Source organism: Hylobates moloch, unplaced genomic scaffold (genome assembly GCF_009828535.3).
Source record: "Hylobates moloch isolate HMO894 unplaced genomic scaffold, HMol_V3 SCAFFOLD_3, whole genome shotgun sequence".
In the NCBI taxonomy this organism is placed as follows: Eukaryota; Metazoa; Chordata; class Mammalia; order Primates; family Hylobatidae; genus Hylobates; species Hylobates moloch.
The window spans coordinates 44303965-44319816 of NW_026652278.1; the positions used below are offsets into that span (position 1 = coordinate 44303965).

Sequence of the window (15852 nt, forward strand, 5' to 3'; positions counted from 1 at the left end):
ATTTGGAACCAGATTCGGGCCCTCCCTAAAGAACATCAGTCCATTGTTCCCTATTGTGGCAGTTGGTGGCTGGATTCTGGATGAATACACAGAAAAAGGAGAATTGAAGGAGATAGCTCTATTTTCAGTTTCTGTATTTAGAAGGAACCTACTATCAAATATAAAAATCTACTCTTAATTAATTGAGTAACAAGGCTTTTGGTTGCTACTTTTGGTTTCAGCTTGACGGAAATAAGCAACCAATCTGGTTTAGGAATGAAGGAAAGAGGCCAATACCTAGAAAGCCTTCTAACCCCTGATGACTTAAGCAGGAGGTAAAAGCAAGGAGGTATGGTTTGAAATAGCCCTCTATTGCTCCAGCATGGACACTGTCATTCTGAATCAAATTCCAGTACAACCTCAACTACAGTTCATGGAATTTGAGTTTAAATAGTTAGCAACTACCTGGCACATAGAAGCATGCAAATAAGTGGTGACTATTATTATTATTATTATTTTCAGTCATCAAGTTAAAAATAATGATTCTTGGCTGGGCGCGGTGGCGTATGCCTGTAATCCCAGCACTTTGGGAGGCCGAGGTGGGCGGATGAGGAGGTCAGGAGATGGAGACCATCCTGGCCAACATGGTGAAACCCCGTCTCTACTAAAATACAAAAAATTAGCCGGGCATGGTGGTGCGCGCCTGTAATCCCACCTACTGGAGAGGCTGAGGCAGGGGAATTGCTTGAATCTGGGAGGCAGAGGTTGCAGCGAGCCAAGATCGCACAACTGCACTCCAGTCTGGCGACAGAGCGAGACTCCGTCTAAAAAAAAATAAATAAATAAAAAATAAAAAATTGTTGTCCAGGTGCATTGGCTCAGGCCTGTAAGTCCCAGTATTTTGGAAGGCGAGGTGGGAGGATCACTTGAGCCCAGGAATTGTAGACCAGCCTGGACAACATAGTGAGACCCCAACTCTACAAAAAAACTAAAAAACAAAACAAAACTGGGTGTGGTGGTGTGTGTCTGTGGTTGGTCTCAGCTACTCAGGAGGCTGAGTTGGGAGGCTCACTTGAGCCCAGGAGGTAGAGGCTGCAGTGAGCCATGGTTACACCACTGCCCTCCAGCCTGGGCAACAGAGTGAGCCCCTGTCTCAAATAATCATAACAACAACAATATATAAAAACAATGCTTCCTTTAAAAAAAGCTACCTACTTTGTCTTTTAAAATAAGAAGCAGAAGAGGAGCAGATGCAAGAGAATTTTCCTTTTGGAAACACTTAACTGGGCACACTGCCAGATCTAAACAGTTTCTGCTCAACTCCCTGCCATGCTTATCTCCCATGTCAGCTCTCACCAATTCTGTAAGCTTCCACAGAGAGTTCAACAACTAGTTAGAAAGTTCTACACAAATAAGAATTTCTGAATTAATAGGACAGGTTTTGTCATGCACTCAGATACATGATCAGGCCATAAGCAAATGCTGAAATAGATGAATTAGAAAACAGCTCCTTTTGGGGAGCAAGATGTCTTTGGAATTCTTATGGGAAAAAATGGGTTTTCAATTTGCCAATGCACTAGATAGCATGCAGAGATATGAACAAAAAAGTTTGTCTTGCCATTGCTGTGAATTGGCAGCAGTCTTGGTTCTATGGGGCTCTGGCCCAGGCTGATTAGGTATTCAGAATCTTGCTTAGTGTCTCTTTGGGATAAACAAACCCATGAGGGACACAGGATAGAACAGCATTAAGGAAAGAAAAGTCAATCGTGTGCGCGCGCGCGTGTGTGTGTGTTTACAGATAAAAAAGAAAATGGGAACCAGAGAGAATCAAACATTTAGAAAATGAAATTTCAGCACTAGGTTGTGAGTTCATTCCCAGGAGTCTAGGCTGGGCTCTGCAAGGGACTGACCAGTTATGATAAACTGCTTCAACTCTATGAATCTCAATTTCCTCAGCTGATAAGTCATTTGGAATAGGTTGGCAGATCTCAACCCTCACTGCGCATTAGAATCAGCCAGGTAAATCTCAAAAATAATGCTAACTACGCCCATTCCAGAACAATTGAACATATCCTTAGGTACAGGCCCTTGGCTCAGTATTAAAAAGAAATCTTCAGCCTGGGCACAGTGTCTTACGCCTGTAATCCCAGCGTTTTGGGAGTCCAAGACGGGCGGATCACCTGAGGTTGGGAGTTCGAGGCCAGCCTGACTAACATGGAGAAACCCAGTCTCTACTAAAAATACATAATTAGCCTGGCATGGTGACACACGCCTGTAATCCCAGCTACTTGGGAGGCTGAGGCAGGAGAATCGCTTGAACCCGGGAGGTGGAGGTTGTGGTGAGCCGAGATCGTGCCATTTCATTGCACTCCAGCCTGGGCAACAAGAGCAAAACTCCATCTCAAAAAAAAAAAAAGAAGAAAGAAAGAAATCTTCAGGTGATTTTTAGACCTGTGCCCTGCGCCGGGAACCAGGGCCTCAATTATCCCTAATGTCTATTGTATGTCTGAAATTCTCTAACTGAGAGATATGGGACTCAATCCCTGGACCCACTTCCTGTTCTGTGAGGCCCAGATTCAGTATTTTACTACTCAGTGCCTTGTTTCCTCACCTACACAATGGGTAATGAATTCCTCAGTCTCCTCTTCATTCACAGGATGATATGGAAAAAGAATGTTATTCTGATTGTATTTTTTAAAAATTATAATATGGACAAATGCTAAGCCATTTCTGCTGAAGGGTCCCAAATATCCAATCACAACTTATTAAAGAATGGGCTCCACAGAAGTTTCCCCTATCTTTTCCAAGGTCATCTCTTGTAGTCTAAAATCTCTTATTAGCTTGCTAATGGCCAGGTAGAATAGGATCTAGTGACCTGGTTACCTAATGAAAAGCTGATTTCTTATGAGAAACAAATTCAGCCCCTAGGTGGTACTACTTCCTTGGGCTTCTCTGTCTCCTCAGCAGTCCTTTCCATCAGTTTGTACTGCAGAACTTGCTACTGTACTTGTTTTTTGGTAATCATAGTTAAATGAAGGCATTGTAGTGACATGAAAGACACACAAGATGCTTTCATGCTAGAATCATAAAAACCAAAGGCTTAACTGAAGCGATCAATCCATTTCCATTTTCCTGCATCTTTGATTTTCCTTAGATTTTTCACTTAATCATAAAAGTCAGGTTTCTAGATATTTCTTTTTAATTTATAATTTGACATTTAACAATTGGAATATCTCTGCTAATTACATGTTATATACTCTTTCAAATGTATTCAATCACAAAGATATTTTTAGCTAGAGCCTATTTTCTGAGGAATGTAATTCTCAGTGTTCTGACCATTGTATGAAAACTATTTTCTTGGTTTCTGAGATTTTTCCTAAACTACTTCCAGTCGCATCCATGGAGAGAGGACTTGGACACCAGAAATTCTTCATTGTAAATGATTTGATGACTTACATATCTTCTCATGAAACTTCAAGAGACCTCTCAGCCCATGGTACCACTCAGCCCACCTTGACCCACAGTTTGGTTTACTGCAACCTATTCAAGTACTACTAGAATTTTTATCAGCTCATTTTTTTTTTTTTTTTTTTTTACATTTCAGGCATATTTTGAAACAACTATAGACACAAATTTCAGAAAAGATCCTGTGTACTTTTCATCTAAATTCCCCAAATAGTGACATCTTACATAACTGTAGTACAATATTAAAACCAGGAAAATGACATGGATACTGTGTATATATTTTGAAGATAAAATATGACATGAATCTTACAAACTCAGGTACACTGGATTTTTTTACTTAACATAAAAAATCTTACATATGTATTTTTCCTCCCAAACTAAACATTCCTTTTCTAAGTGATACCAACTTAATTATTCATGTGATCTATTATATAATACACCAACAACCGTCTCTCAATAACAAAATTAACAAAATACCTCCAGAATGGTGCTAAGTAGAGTTTAAGAATTTTTTTCGGCCAGGCACGGTGACTCACACCTGTAATCCCAGCACTGTGGGAGGCCAAGATGGGCGGATCGCCTGAGGTCAGGGGTTCGAGACCAGGCTGGCCAACATGGCAAAACACTGTCTCTACTAAAAATACAAAAATTGGCTGGGTGTGGTGGCACCCACCTGTAATCCCAGCTACTCAGGAGGCGGAGGCAGGTTCAATCACTTGAACCCAGGAGGCGGAGATTGCAACGAGCTGAGGTCACGCCACTGCACTCTAGCCTGGGTGACAGAGCGAGACGCTGTCTCAAAAAAAAAAAAAAAGAATTTTTTTCCATGTTAGTTTTGTCTATAAGCTATATCCTATTAAAAATGTAGAGTCAAATTACAGCGCATTTAAAAATCACTTGGAATCCTTCCTTCCTATGTGATTTTATCCACCATTCCCTACATATTTTGGATCATTTGTCTCAGTTTGCTGTACTTTTTAGATACTGCTATTTGCCCTTTTTATCCAAACGTTTTATTATTATACATGGTCAATCAGAGAGAAAAGCTGAGAGTATTTTACAATGAACACTTGTATAACTAGATTCTACAGTTAACATTTTACTATATTTACCTTATTACATATCTATTCATCCACTCATTTATCTATCCACCCATCCATTTATTTTATATTTTCTTTTGCATAAAAGGGCCTTCAGTACAATTAATTGATAAAACATTTAGCATACATATGCGGATTGCTTTTCTAAATATAAATTTGGTTTTATAATTAGGCAAAATATTGACAAGGTTGCAAAAACAAACACAGAGAAGTCTGGTTCCTATTGCTGTCCCTTTCCTTTTTCCTCTCTTTCTTATTGGTAACCATTACAAAATTTCATTTATCCATCCACTGTTTTCATTTTAATACAAGCAGGTAGATATAAGTTTTATATACCCTCCAGTTTTTTCTCTCTTCTTCACTGGCCCATATTGCATGTAGAAGCCACTGATAAAAGCAGCACTTTAGATGATATTCAGCCAATGAATCCATAATTGTTTATTGATTCCCTCTTATGTTCCCAGGGCATGGTGAATTGATGTTGTTAAAATATATATATATATATATATTTTTTTTTTTTTTTTTTTTTTGAGACGGAGTCTTGCTCTGTCACCCAGACTGGAGTACAGTGGCGCGATCTCGGCTCACTGCAAGCTCCGCCTCCTGGGTTCACGCCATTGTCCTGCCTCAGCCTCCTGAGTAGCTGGGACTACAGGCGCCCGCCACCACGCCCGGCTAATTTTTTGTATTTTTAGTAGAGGCGGGGTTTCACTGTGTTAGCCAGGATGGTCTTGATCTCCTGACCCCGTGATCCGCCTGCCTCGGCCTCCCAAAGTGCTGGGATTACAGGCGTGAGTCACTGCGCCCAGCCTAAAATAGTTTTAAGACTTACTTGGTGCTCATCCAAACACATACACACAACACACACAAACACACACACAGACTCTCTCACACACACACACTCATATACCCACACACTCGTAAACTCTATTAAGTAGATTCAGTTGCAAAAGGTTTTGGTTCCAGTACCTGGAGTGGTGGGAAGGTTTCAATATTAATTAATGAGTGAATTTGATTCAATAAAACCTAATTTCCTGACAACTTACTAACTAGCCGAGTAATTTTATTTCATTTGTGATGAATTCAGCCAAGAGGACCGTAAATCTCTTGTTACTTCTTTTTGCCAAGAGTAACCAGTAGCTAAGGAGCAAATAGCTGTCAGTTTACTAACAATTACAGAACTGAACCAAACCAAAAGCTTAGAGATGTCCAGTTAGAAAAACATTGTCTCTGTGTTTTCTAATTAGTAGAGATATGTCCTTAGATGTCTCATTTAGATTAATTCCATGAGTGGAGGCAAATCTCCCCTACAAGAAGCTCTGTGGCAGTTACAAGTAAGGAATTCAGAGGCCAGGTGAGCCTGAATCACACCTTGTTTACAGGGAAAAGTTAATAGTAGTTTCCTCTGGTTAAATTGAATAAGTATGTTCTTTGTTTAGCATCAACAAAGTTGAAAAAGGTGTTACTCCTGTGCTTTCCAGGTGTCATCTAAATGACTCCACTCCCCTGCCTCCCCACTCTCCCAAGTCTCCATGATTGGTCAATCCCCACTCTCAAGGATCCAAGTAACATAAGTCAATCTTAAAATTCCATGGCCTATAGTAGTAAATGCCTCCCTAGTTTTTTTTTTTAAATTCTTGGTAGGAAGTGATACATGGTGGCATGCACTTATGGTTTTGGCTACTCAGGTGGCTGAGGAGGGAAGATCTCTTGAGGCCAGGAGTTTAAGGCTACAGTGTGCTATGACTGTGCTTATAAATAGCCACTGAACTCCAGCCTGAGCGACATCACAAGATCTTGCCTCTAATAAATAAATAAAAATTATAAAAATTCTTGGTCAGGTTTCTATTCCCATCACTTCCTCTGCTTCAGGCCTCCTAATGCTGTGTAAGTTGGTTCTGCATTTTTCTATTTGAAACCAAACACAAAATACACATGTTTTTGAATATCGCCAATAAAATACACTCCAAGAATTTGTGATCTTAGCAAAGCTCTTAGGTGTGATCTTAGATGTGTGAGTTTAGGTGTGATCTCAGGTGTAAATAAATGTCCAGCAATGTGTTTGGGTCGCGTAGATCCCTTGTGCGATTGCCAGCAACTGGACACATGTAAACAAAAATTTGAATTTATTATAAGGTTATAGGCTTGGCTCATTGACCAGCAGGTCCTGGCTACAGTAGGGCCTTGGGAAATAGAACTCCAGCTAGAATGCTGTAGAACTCCTGAAATTCCCTCCTTTCTAACTCTTGTCTTTGCTCATTTATTTTACTCTTAGGTTTTGTTGCAGGTCAGTGCCCCTGGCCACATGGAATAGAAACCTTCCCTGTTTAGGTCTCCTTTGTTTGGGAGACTGAGGATGAAAACTGCTAATTCCAAAGGCAAAATTTTAAGGAAAATGATTCTTATTGTCCCAGCAGATGTAGGTGCCTAAAACAGCATTAATAAGCCTTGGTCAATGAATGCAGGGATGTGTTGTGGAAGAATAGATGCTCCCGCTGCAGACACGTGGATTGAAGAGGAAAAAACGAGAGGGGTGGCCAGGCAATAGAGTATGTGTTATACTAAAGTATTTTGTATTTCATCAGGTTATTGAAGGCAGCAATTGGGAAAGACTGTTGTCTCAATCTCAAATAATGGAATTCAGAAACTATGATTAAGTGTAGAGTTTATTTGAGCACAAAGGTTGAGGGTAACCACTCAGGAAACACAGACACCTAATGATTGGAGTCAGCATTCCAAAGTGGGGAAGTTAAGGTTTCACTTACATAGGCAGTAAACAGGGTTGCAGCATTTTCCATGTAAGGTCAGTACATACATTGTAGCAATTTGATCAGTTACTACTTGCTACGACGTTCCAAGAAAAATTGCTTTACCATTCCATCAGGAGGGATGATACTTTCAGGGGGTCTTATGTCTGGTGCCACAAGGCCTTTCCTGATCATTTACAGGAAAAAGCAGAAGTTACAGTTGCATGCTACATAACTCAGGCCACACAGCCACATTCCTCTCAAGGCTCAAAATAAGGTAAAGTTTCGACAGCTTTTAAGTTTGCATTATTTAATTTCATCGTTGTTCTATTTAGTTGTAAGACCATTAAATGGGTAATGGTGACCTCTATGTTAAAACATAGGGTTCAGGTCAGCAGCCAGCCTCAGAGCCCTCTCATAGCACAGCAAGGCATCACTTACTTCTCCTTTCAATTTGTGGATGAGCCCAAGGAGGCTGACACTTTCCACAACCCGTACATTCTGGTGAACACATCTTTTAGCCAATTTCTCTAAAGCATTGAGAAGTTTTTCCCTGGAATGGGACATTTTTTCTATTTTCAAACTTTTAAATAATGGGTAATTGCTTTATCTTCAGATTTCCCATGATGGTCTTGGAAACAGCCGTAGCGGTAATGAATCTCTTGCTTTAGCTGATCTTCAAAGATCTTCATGCGTAATGCTTTCTGAAAATGTTCCTCAGCCTTTCTGTGATGGCCTATTTCTGCATACATTTCAGCCAGGTCAACGTAGGCCATCTCAAATGTTGGCCTTAACATTATAGTCTTTTCAAATTTGCATATAGCCAGTTGAACCAATCTGTCCAGAGTTTCCCTATCTTGCCCTCTAGGCTGCCAGTTTGTAGCTTTCTTGATTTGGATCATTTGTGCCCTGTAGCAAAGCCCCATTTGGTAATGCAGGAAGGCAGAAGTGGGTGTTGTCTCCAAGGCCATTTTTAAGAGCTCAAGAGCTTTGTCCACAGACCCTTTTCTTCGATAAAACTTGGCTGCATATCGAAAGACATAGGTCTGTGAAGATATACTGGTCAGAGCTTCTTCAATATACTTTTCTCCTTCAGCTTCCTGTCCTTCATCCTGAAGCTTCAGGGCAAGGAGAACCCTAATATATACATCATCTGGATTTAGCCTGACAGCTCGTTTTAGGATGTGCAGAGAAAATGCCTCATTCCTCCCTGATGCTGTGTTAAAGTTATCCAGGCGATAGACAGTGATTGCGTACCCAGTATTGAATTCAGGGTTTTCAGGTTTCCCTTCCAGAGCCTTTTCAAAGCAGGTCTTGGCCCGTTCATAATTCTTTCCTCCACACTTCACCAAGGCCCATCCTTCCTCACAGTCCATCTCTGGACACTCCATTCTATAGCGGGAAGGATTTGCAAACTTCTTGCAAGTATTCTCCACCTTGTCCAGGTAAGTCTGGGCTTCTGCCAGTCTGCCCATGTGGTAATACACCCAGGCAAAGTTGCCCCAGGTCACCAGACTTCTCATATCTGCTTGATTGGCATGTTCTTTCTGGATTAAGTCTTCAGCCTTTTTCAAGCTCACCAGGGCTTCCTCATTCTGGCCCTTCAGGTGTTTCACATAGGCTAGTAGGTTGTGTATTCCCACATTGTATTTGGTATCCAGGAACTGAATCTCTTCCCAGATCCTGTTTTCTAAATCAGGAATTTCAGGGGCTTCAATTAGCAACTTCCATGTAAAGTGACATCTCAGCTGAATCAGGCTGTCTTCAATAAGCTTTCCATCAGATTCTTCACTGTAAAAATAGGCACCAATTAATTACATTTTGAGAAAGTATGCAGTCCACTGAAAATGAAGCCAGCACTTCAAATAGTCAAATATTCTCTATCCTAATATCCCTGCCTCCATTATCTGGTGCCTTTCTGGGTTCTACGGTCATGTCATTAGGAAAGAGAACAGGTTGACATAAAAACCATAGGGAAATGCTAATCATCTCGTAGTGCCAACAGATAGGTTACATGAAATCTAAAAGTCAACTCAAAAGAGGTTAATTCTGCTAACATCAAAATAATCTCAGCACCACCCTCAATACTGCAAAAGCTGTCTTCTTTCTGCTTCCTCCTGACTTTGCAGTGCATGACTAATGCTGTCAGAAGAAATGTGGAGAGAGGGTTCACAGAAAGGTGGGTTCCTTACTCATCTTTTTCATGTTCTCAACACGTAAATACATTTTGGTTTTTTCTCCTCCCATGAAGGGTTCTGAGTAAAATATGAGAGCCAAATATGGTTTCAAATGCTGGACTTCATGAATGCTCAAGCCAGGTTGGAAACTGTGGTAGGGTTTCCTATCTCCTTTGCCTGTGTGAACTTACTTAACCAATCCTAAATAGACTGGTTCCAAATGGGTGGAACCACCTCACAATGGCAGCCTTACTGATGGGGACAGAAGGAGAGGCATGAATGAATATTACATAGGTAAGATGTGTCTCTTTGAAGAAGTGGCAAGTCCCACTTTTGTAAGTCAGTGTTCTTGATGTCAGGTAACCCTGGAGCCTAGTGGAGGACAGGCTATCAAAATCTCAACAATTATAGTAATCTCTGAGCCACCCATGAGGAGGAGAGAATAATATGAAATCAGTGGGACCAGAAGGGTTTTTTCCCCAATAGTTCACGCTCCTCTGAAGTGGAACTGAAGTCCTAGTCTCCCTATAAGAACATGAAGGAAGAAAAAGAAATTTTGTCCTTAATAGTTGAAAAAGTGGTCCTCACATCCTATGTAAGTATATTTGCCTCTGTGTTCTCAACTAATTACCTTACAGTCTATCCTTGACATGTTTTCTGTCCATTAGGCCCAAGGAATGATCCCAGAGAGGACCATTGTGAAATTTTCTTTTAGTCTCTATATGGCAATGTATAGCAACAACAATTTTTATATAAATCCCGACTCAATATAACCATAATATAATATAACCATAATCTAATCACAAAAAACGGACTGTGAAACATTCTTTTTTTGAAAATAAAGGGAAAGAAAAAGTTCACGGCCAGGTGTGGTGGCTCACACCTGTAATCCTAGCATTTTGGGAGGCCGAGGTAGGCAGATTGCCTGAGCTCAGGAGTTCAAAACTAGCCTGGGCAACATGGTGAAACCCCGTCTCTACTAAAAATACAAAAAAATTAGCCAGCGTCATGGCACACACTTGTAGTCCCAGCTACTCTGGAGGCTGAGACACAAGAATTGCTTGAATCTGGAAAGCGGAGGTTGCAGTGAGCTGAGATCATGCCACTGCACTCCAGGCTGGGCAACAGAGCCAGACTGTCTTAAAAAAATAATAATAATAAAGAAAAGAAAGGAAAGGAAAGAAAGGAAGAAAGGAAAGGATTCACAAGATAATGAATAGCACCACAAAGTCGGGCAGAGGATACTCAGGCTTATGACTGCTGCTTCGAGCACAGCTGGCAGCTCAATACAGCCCTCACTTTTCCCTCAGAGTCTCTATCTAAAAAACTCCCTACTATGCTTAGAACTTCCTTGAGTGCATTCCTGCCCACAATCCCAAGCCATCTTCTCCATCCTTGAGTCTGTGGAATATGAGAGCCCTGGCACTCTCTGTTCTTGCTTTAGGATAGGACTGTGTAGTTGACTGCTGAGATGAGGAGTTCCAGAAATCTTCCTTCCAGTGTGGCCCAGGAAGATTACCCAATGAAACCTGTGTGTGGGTGTGTGTGTGGGACATATGCTGGGTGAGGTGGGGTCAGGAGTAAGTAAAATCAATATTGTGCTTAAGAATGCTCACTGAAAATAGTCACCACCCCTAAAGAAGGTGGAATCAGGAAGAGTTTTTGACCCAAATCCTCCACTTGTGCCCAGTGTAGCCTGTGCTATGATGAGAACAGACACTACCCAGGGAAAATAATCCACACAGACTTCCATTACTCTAGAGCTGCTGGAATATTTGAAGATAAGCCGTTCCAAGCTTTCTAAATATGTACCCAATCTCAGCATCTCAGCTGCTGGCCCACCCAGCACATTTGTGAGCAGTAGAAAGAGATCAGTCTTCCTCTGAGTGATCTAATCACGGCCATGCATTGATAGGTGGAAAAAAGTATACTAGATTTTGGATTTCACTGAGATTGTAGAATTTCAAGTGCACAACTTACACAACCTTACAAGGCTGCCCTGCCAAGTTCCAGAAGAGAATTATTGCTCTTTCTTATAGGTGGTTGTTCATCAACATGTGTCTTCTTGACTTGGGCCTTGGGAAGACTACGGAGTAGAATATCACCCTAGAGGTGTCCTCACTCTCTAAAATAGAAATGCTGAGAGCCTAAAGTCCTCCTTTTACCTGGTGAGCATACAGAAAGTGCTGTTATTAGTAGTATACATATTATCATCAAATTAGGCCCCAGTGTGGTGGCTAATGCCTATAATCCCAACACTTTGAGAGTCCAAGGCAGGTGAATTGCTTGAGCCCAGGAGTTCATGACCAGCATGGGCAACATAGCGAAACCAATGTCTCTCAAAAAAATTCAAAAATTAGCCGGGCCTGGCGATGCACACCAGTAGTCCCAGAGACTTGGGCTGAGGTGGGAGGATCACCTGAGCCCAGGGAGGTGGAGGCTGCAGTGAGCTGTGATCATGCCACTGCACTCCAGACTGGGTGACAGAGGGAGGCCCTGTTTGAAAAAAAAAAAAAAAAAAAAAAAGATGAGTTTGTGCATGTATGTAGTGACCTAATCCCTGTATGCATATGGCAGACAGGGACTTGTCACCATATTTTGTCTGGCATTTCCCTGGATCTTGTCCACTTAAGCTGTCTTGATCAATAAGCATGAATGGAAGGAGGAGCTCAATCTGCTCCTCTGTCCCTGAACCAGTGGGATCAGGAGTATTTTGATGTGGGCATTATTCAGTCTGGGATAGTCCAGATTCCCCTTGGGCCACCTCAGGTCAGTGGCTTCTAGAAACATGCGCACAGGCCATTGCAAAACCTCTCACATAGACTAGCTACCAAGGCAGTGGGGAATGAAAGGCTTGCTATCTGTCAACTCCACAGATGCAGACACAACTAACACGTTTTTCTTTCTTTTTTTTTTTTTTTTTTTGAGACGGAGTCTCACTCTGTTGCCCAGGCTGGAGTGCAGTGGCGCAATCTTGACTCACTTCAAGCTCCGCCTCCCAGGTTCATGCCATTCTCCTGCCTCAGCCTCCTGAGTAGCTGGGAATACAGGCACCCGCCACCACGCCCGGCTAATTTTTTGTATTTTTTAGTAGAGGCGGGGTTTCACCTTGTTAGTCAGGATGGTCTTGATCTCCTGACCTCGTGATCCACCCGCCTTGGCCTCCCAAAGTGCTGGGATTACAAGCGTGAGCCACCGTGCCCAGCCACAACTAACATCTTATGACCAGGAGCTCATTATATTAAAAAGAGAGACTTGGGTCCTCTTGTGGTGAATTTTTTTGCAATCCTTCACTTATAATTTCTTCTCAAGACAGGTCTACATGTTTGCTAGAAAGGGATCTCAAAAGAGCAGCCCCTTTTTCTGTAAGTTCTTCCTCTCCCACTGACTGCAACATCAGATGGGAGAACTCTAGCAGGTCAGAATACTTTTGAGTGAAAGCATTTTCCGCAGGTCACCAGTTCTAACTACACCAGGAAAAAAAGAAATATATATTTTGTGGAACAAACATATCACAATGCCTACAAAATTTCTTATTTTCTAACATCTAGTATAGTGGTTTTTCAAATTTTAGCAAGCAACATGATCACCTGGAAAACTTACAACACAGAGATTGATGGGCGCCACCCTAGAGTTTCTGAGTCAGCAGGTTTAGGGTAGGGCCTGAGAATTTGCATTTCTGCTACCTTCCCAGGTGATGCTGATGCTACTAGTCAGGGGACCACACTTTGAGAACAGTTAATTCAGTGAAAAGCAAATTTCATAGTAATCACAATTTCATAGTTTCACAGTAATCACAAAATTTGACTTGGTATCAAAAACAAACAAACAACAGAAAAACGGCCATCTCTGAAAGTAGCTTCTTTTTCCCACCTGAATTTAACCAAATCATCAAATAAAAGAAAAATAGCTGCTTCTTCTCACCTGGATGCCTGAAAGAGTATTTTGTATATTAAAAGGATCTCAATGCTCTTGCCCTGACTGGTCCCCATGCCGGTCTCCTCTCTAGGCTCAGGCCTCTGATCCCTGGTGAACAGTCTTTAAGTGTTGCCTGGGTAATTGTCCCTCTATTAGAAAGTGCTACAGAAATGACATCTTTGGAAATAAGATTGCTTTCTCGTTTATTTCCTTAAGAGCATTGCTGCTTTTATTAAGCCAGCTACCCTTACTAAGCGAGCTCTGTAACAGGAGTTAGGAAACTTGCCTCTACATATATTCTCATCTTGCCCCTCTGGATCTACTTTCCTACATTCTTCACCATGCTCTGTGCTTGGAAGCTGACTCTATGGACTTTATTAACTCCAAAACTCTTTTATTTTTTACTTTCTTCTGGGGTTGGCCCACTGGGGAGCACCAGCCAGATATTAAATTGCAGGAGGAGGTGAAGGTCGTGGAATTAATTCCTAAGCTCCCACTGTGCTCTGCTTGAGGTTGTCAGTGATTTTTTCACCAAAGGCCTCTTGAGAAGCCCCTCCCCTACAGCTATAGCTTAGAGTCTCCTTGGGTCTGGTTCTCTCCTCTTGCTCCTGTAGGCCCAGGGTTATCACGTTACCACTGTTGTAAACCAACACGCCTCTTCCCGCTGCCCTGCAACCAACAAGCACCATTTCCTGTTTATTTCCCTAAACTTTGCCCATATCGTCTTAAATAGCCCCCTTATTAAACTCTTCTCAGTTATCATGTTGAGGGTGACTATCAGGGTCAGAACCACCAGTGGGACAGCTCCCTTAGGAGAAGGCCTGTCAAAAAACTGGCCCTTAAGGGAAGTTTTAGAATTTCAAAGTGTGCAGAAATAAGGTCAGTGAAGCAGAGAAAGCCTTTACCTCATGGTGCTATGAAGACAGCAGGTGCTCTGTAGTGCTTTGGTTTAGGCTTGGAGGCTCCTTCAGGGTTCGTCCACAGAGTTCTAGGCCTTCTCAGATAAGCATGGTGCTTATATATGGGAGGTATATCCAGGCAGTTTTTTACACCCTTGATGCCCAGTGAATTGGCAGGGTGAAAATGACACAGAGAAATAGGGCTGTCTCTGCTTTGATTACAAATACATGCTGAGTTTTGGCAGCTAAGAGGATGGGTGTGTGAGCAGCAGTTTTGACACGCAAATTCCCTTGCTGGGGTCAATGTGGTGTAGGAGATAGAGGATATCTGGACTTTATAATGACATTCAGTGTTGTGGAAAAACCAGTGGCAGACAGGAATGTATATTTTTGTGAATCATGTCAGACTCTGTTGTCAAACTTGTTACTATCACATGTATCCAGCCAGGTGGTTCCAGGGACGTCTACAATGGAAGCTTCTTAGACCAGAGTCAGTGGTTTGTGCCTAAAAGAATACTGTAGAAAGTCATTGTCAATTTGTGGAAGAATGAGGTTGCAGATGGTAAGGTCTTCTTCTGTGGGGCTGTGTTAGGCAAAACAACTCCTCAATATTGAGATATTGGTCTGTAAGAAGGGTCCCATACTGGTTACATCCTCCAGCAACATTTGCATTACTGCCAACCCTGGCTATAGTGGAGCCTACTCAAGCATATTGACTGTTTTGATGATCTTTACTGTTCACCATCAGTGGTTCAAACAACAATGTTTGAGCTGGTCAGTAGAGAAACATATGCAATGTAGTCAGAGAATGTGATGGGGTCATGGGGATTAAAAATCTAAATCCAAATTCACATAGTTCTTCTGAGTTGTCCTTATGTTTCTTCTGTTTCTACTATTTTGAAGATTATCTGTTACAAAGCAACAACCATCAGAGAGTCAATCAAACAATGTTCACATGTTTAATGAAAAATGTGTATGATACCAAGGCTGATGTAATTGCCCACACAATTAGCAGGGAAAAAGGAAAATTTGGAAAGCTGCTATTCTGAATTCCTCTTGTGAATTGTTACAATGTCATCCTGTAAATTTCTGGATCTTGGTTTTGTAGGGGTAGTGCACCAAGATAAGCAAAAGGGCAAAGACTGAGAGCGATTTCCCTTTGAGTGAGCATTTCAAGGTAGGGTTATTAACTTCATTACAGTCTTCTCATAATTACCAAATGAAACTGTAGCCTGGCTGTGCTGTTTCTTCTTTGTCCTGGGCCTGTAACTAGACTATGTTTCCCAGGCTCCCATGTGGTAAGGTGTGGTCATGGGCATGGGATGGGAGGCTGTCAGGAAGCAGAAATGATTCTATAATTGGGTATCTTAAATTGTGTCTGGAAAAAAAGAAGACTAGACCAAGGCGACAGATGTAATTTGAAAGGAAGCAGCAGTCACTCATATTGGCCAGTTTAAGGGGCTGCTTGATTATTTTTGAATCCAGTTGGAAAATATTCATATTTTTGTCTGCACTCAGACCTGATTACAGAGTGGCCTTGTATTTTGTCTTGACCCATCATGGTCAC

The 15852-nt window shown here is 41.7% G+C and overlaps 2 protein-coding genes across 4 annotated transcripts in view; one reads left to right on the forward strand and one right to left on the reverse strand.

Moving 5' to 3' along the window:
- Window positions 1-15852, forward strand: part of LIPA (lipase A, lysosomal acid type) — a 216059-nt gene that overhangs the window by 22856 nt on the left and 177351 nt on the right. The window lies entirely within an intron of this gene.
- On the reverse strand, window positions 7193-14474 carry IFIT1B (interferon induced protein with tetratricopeptide repeats 1B). Its single transcript, XM_032137227.2, has 2 exons — window positions 14292-14474; window positions 7193-9082 (listed from the first exon to the last, which is right to left on the reverse strand). The coding sequence occupies exons 1-2, from the start codon at window positions 14294-14296 to the stop codon at window positions 7870-7872; spliced, it is 1218 nt and encodes a 405-aa protein (XP_031993118.2). The 5' UTR covers window positions 14297-14474; the 3' UTR covers window positions 7193-7869.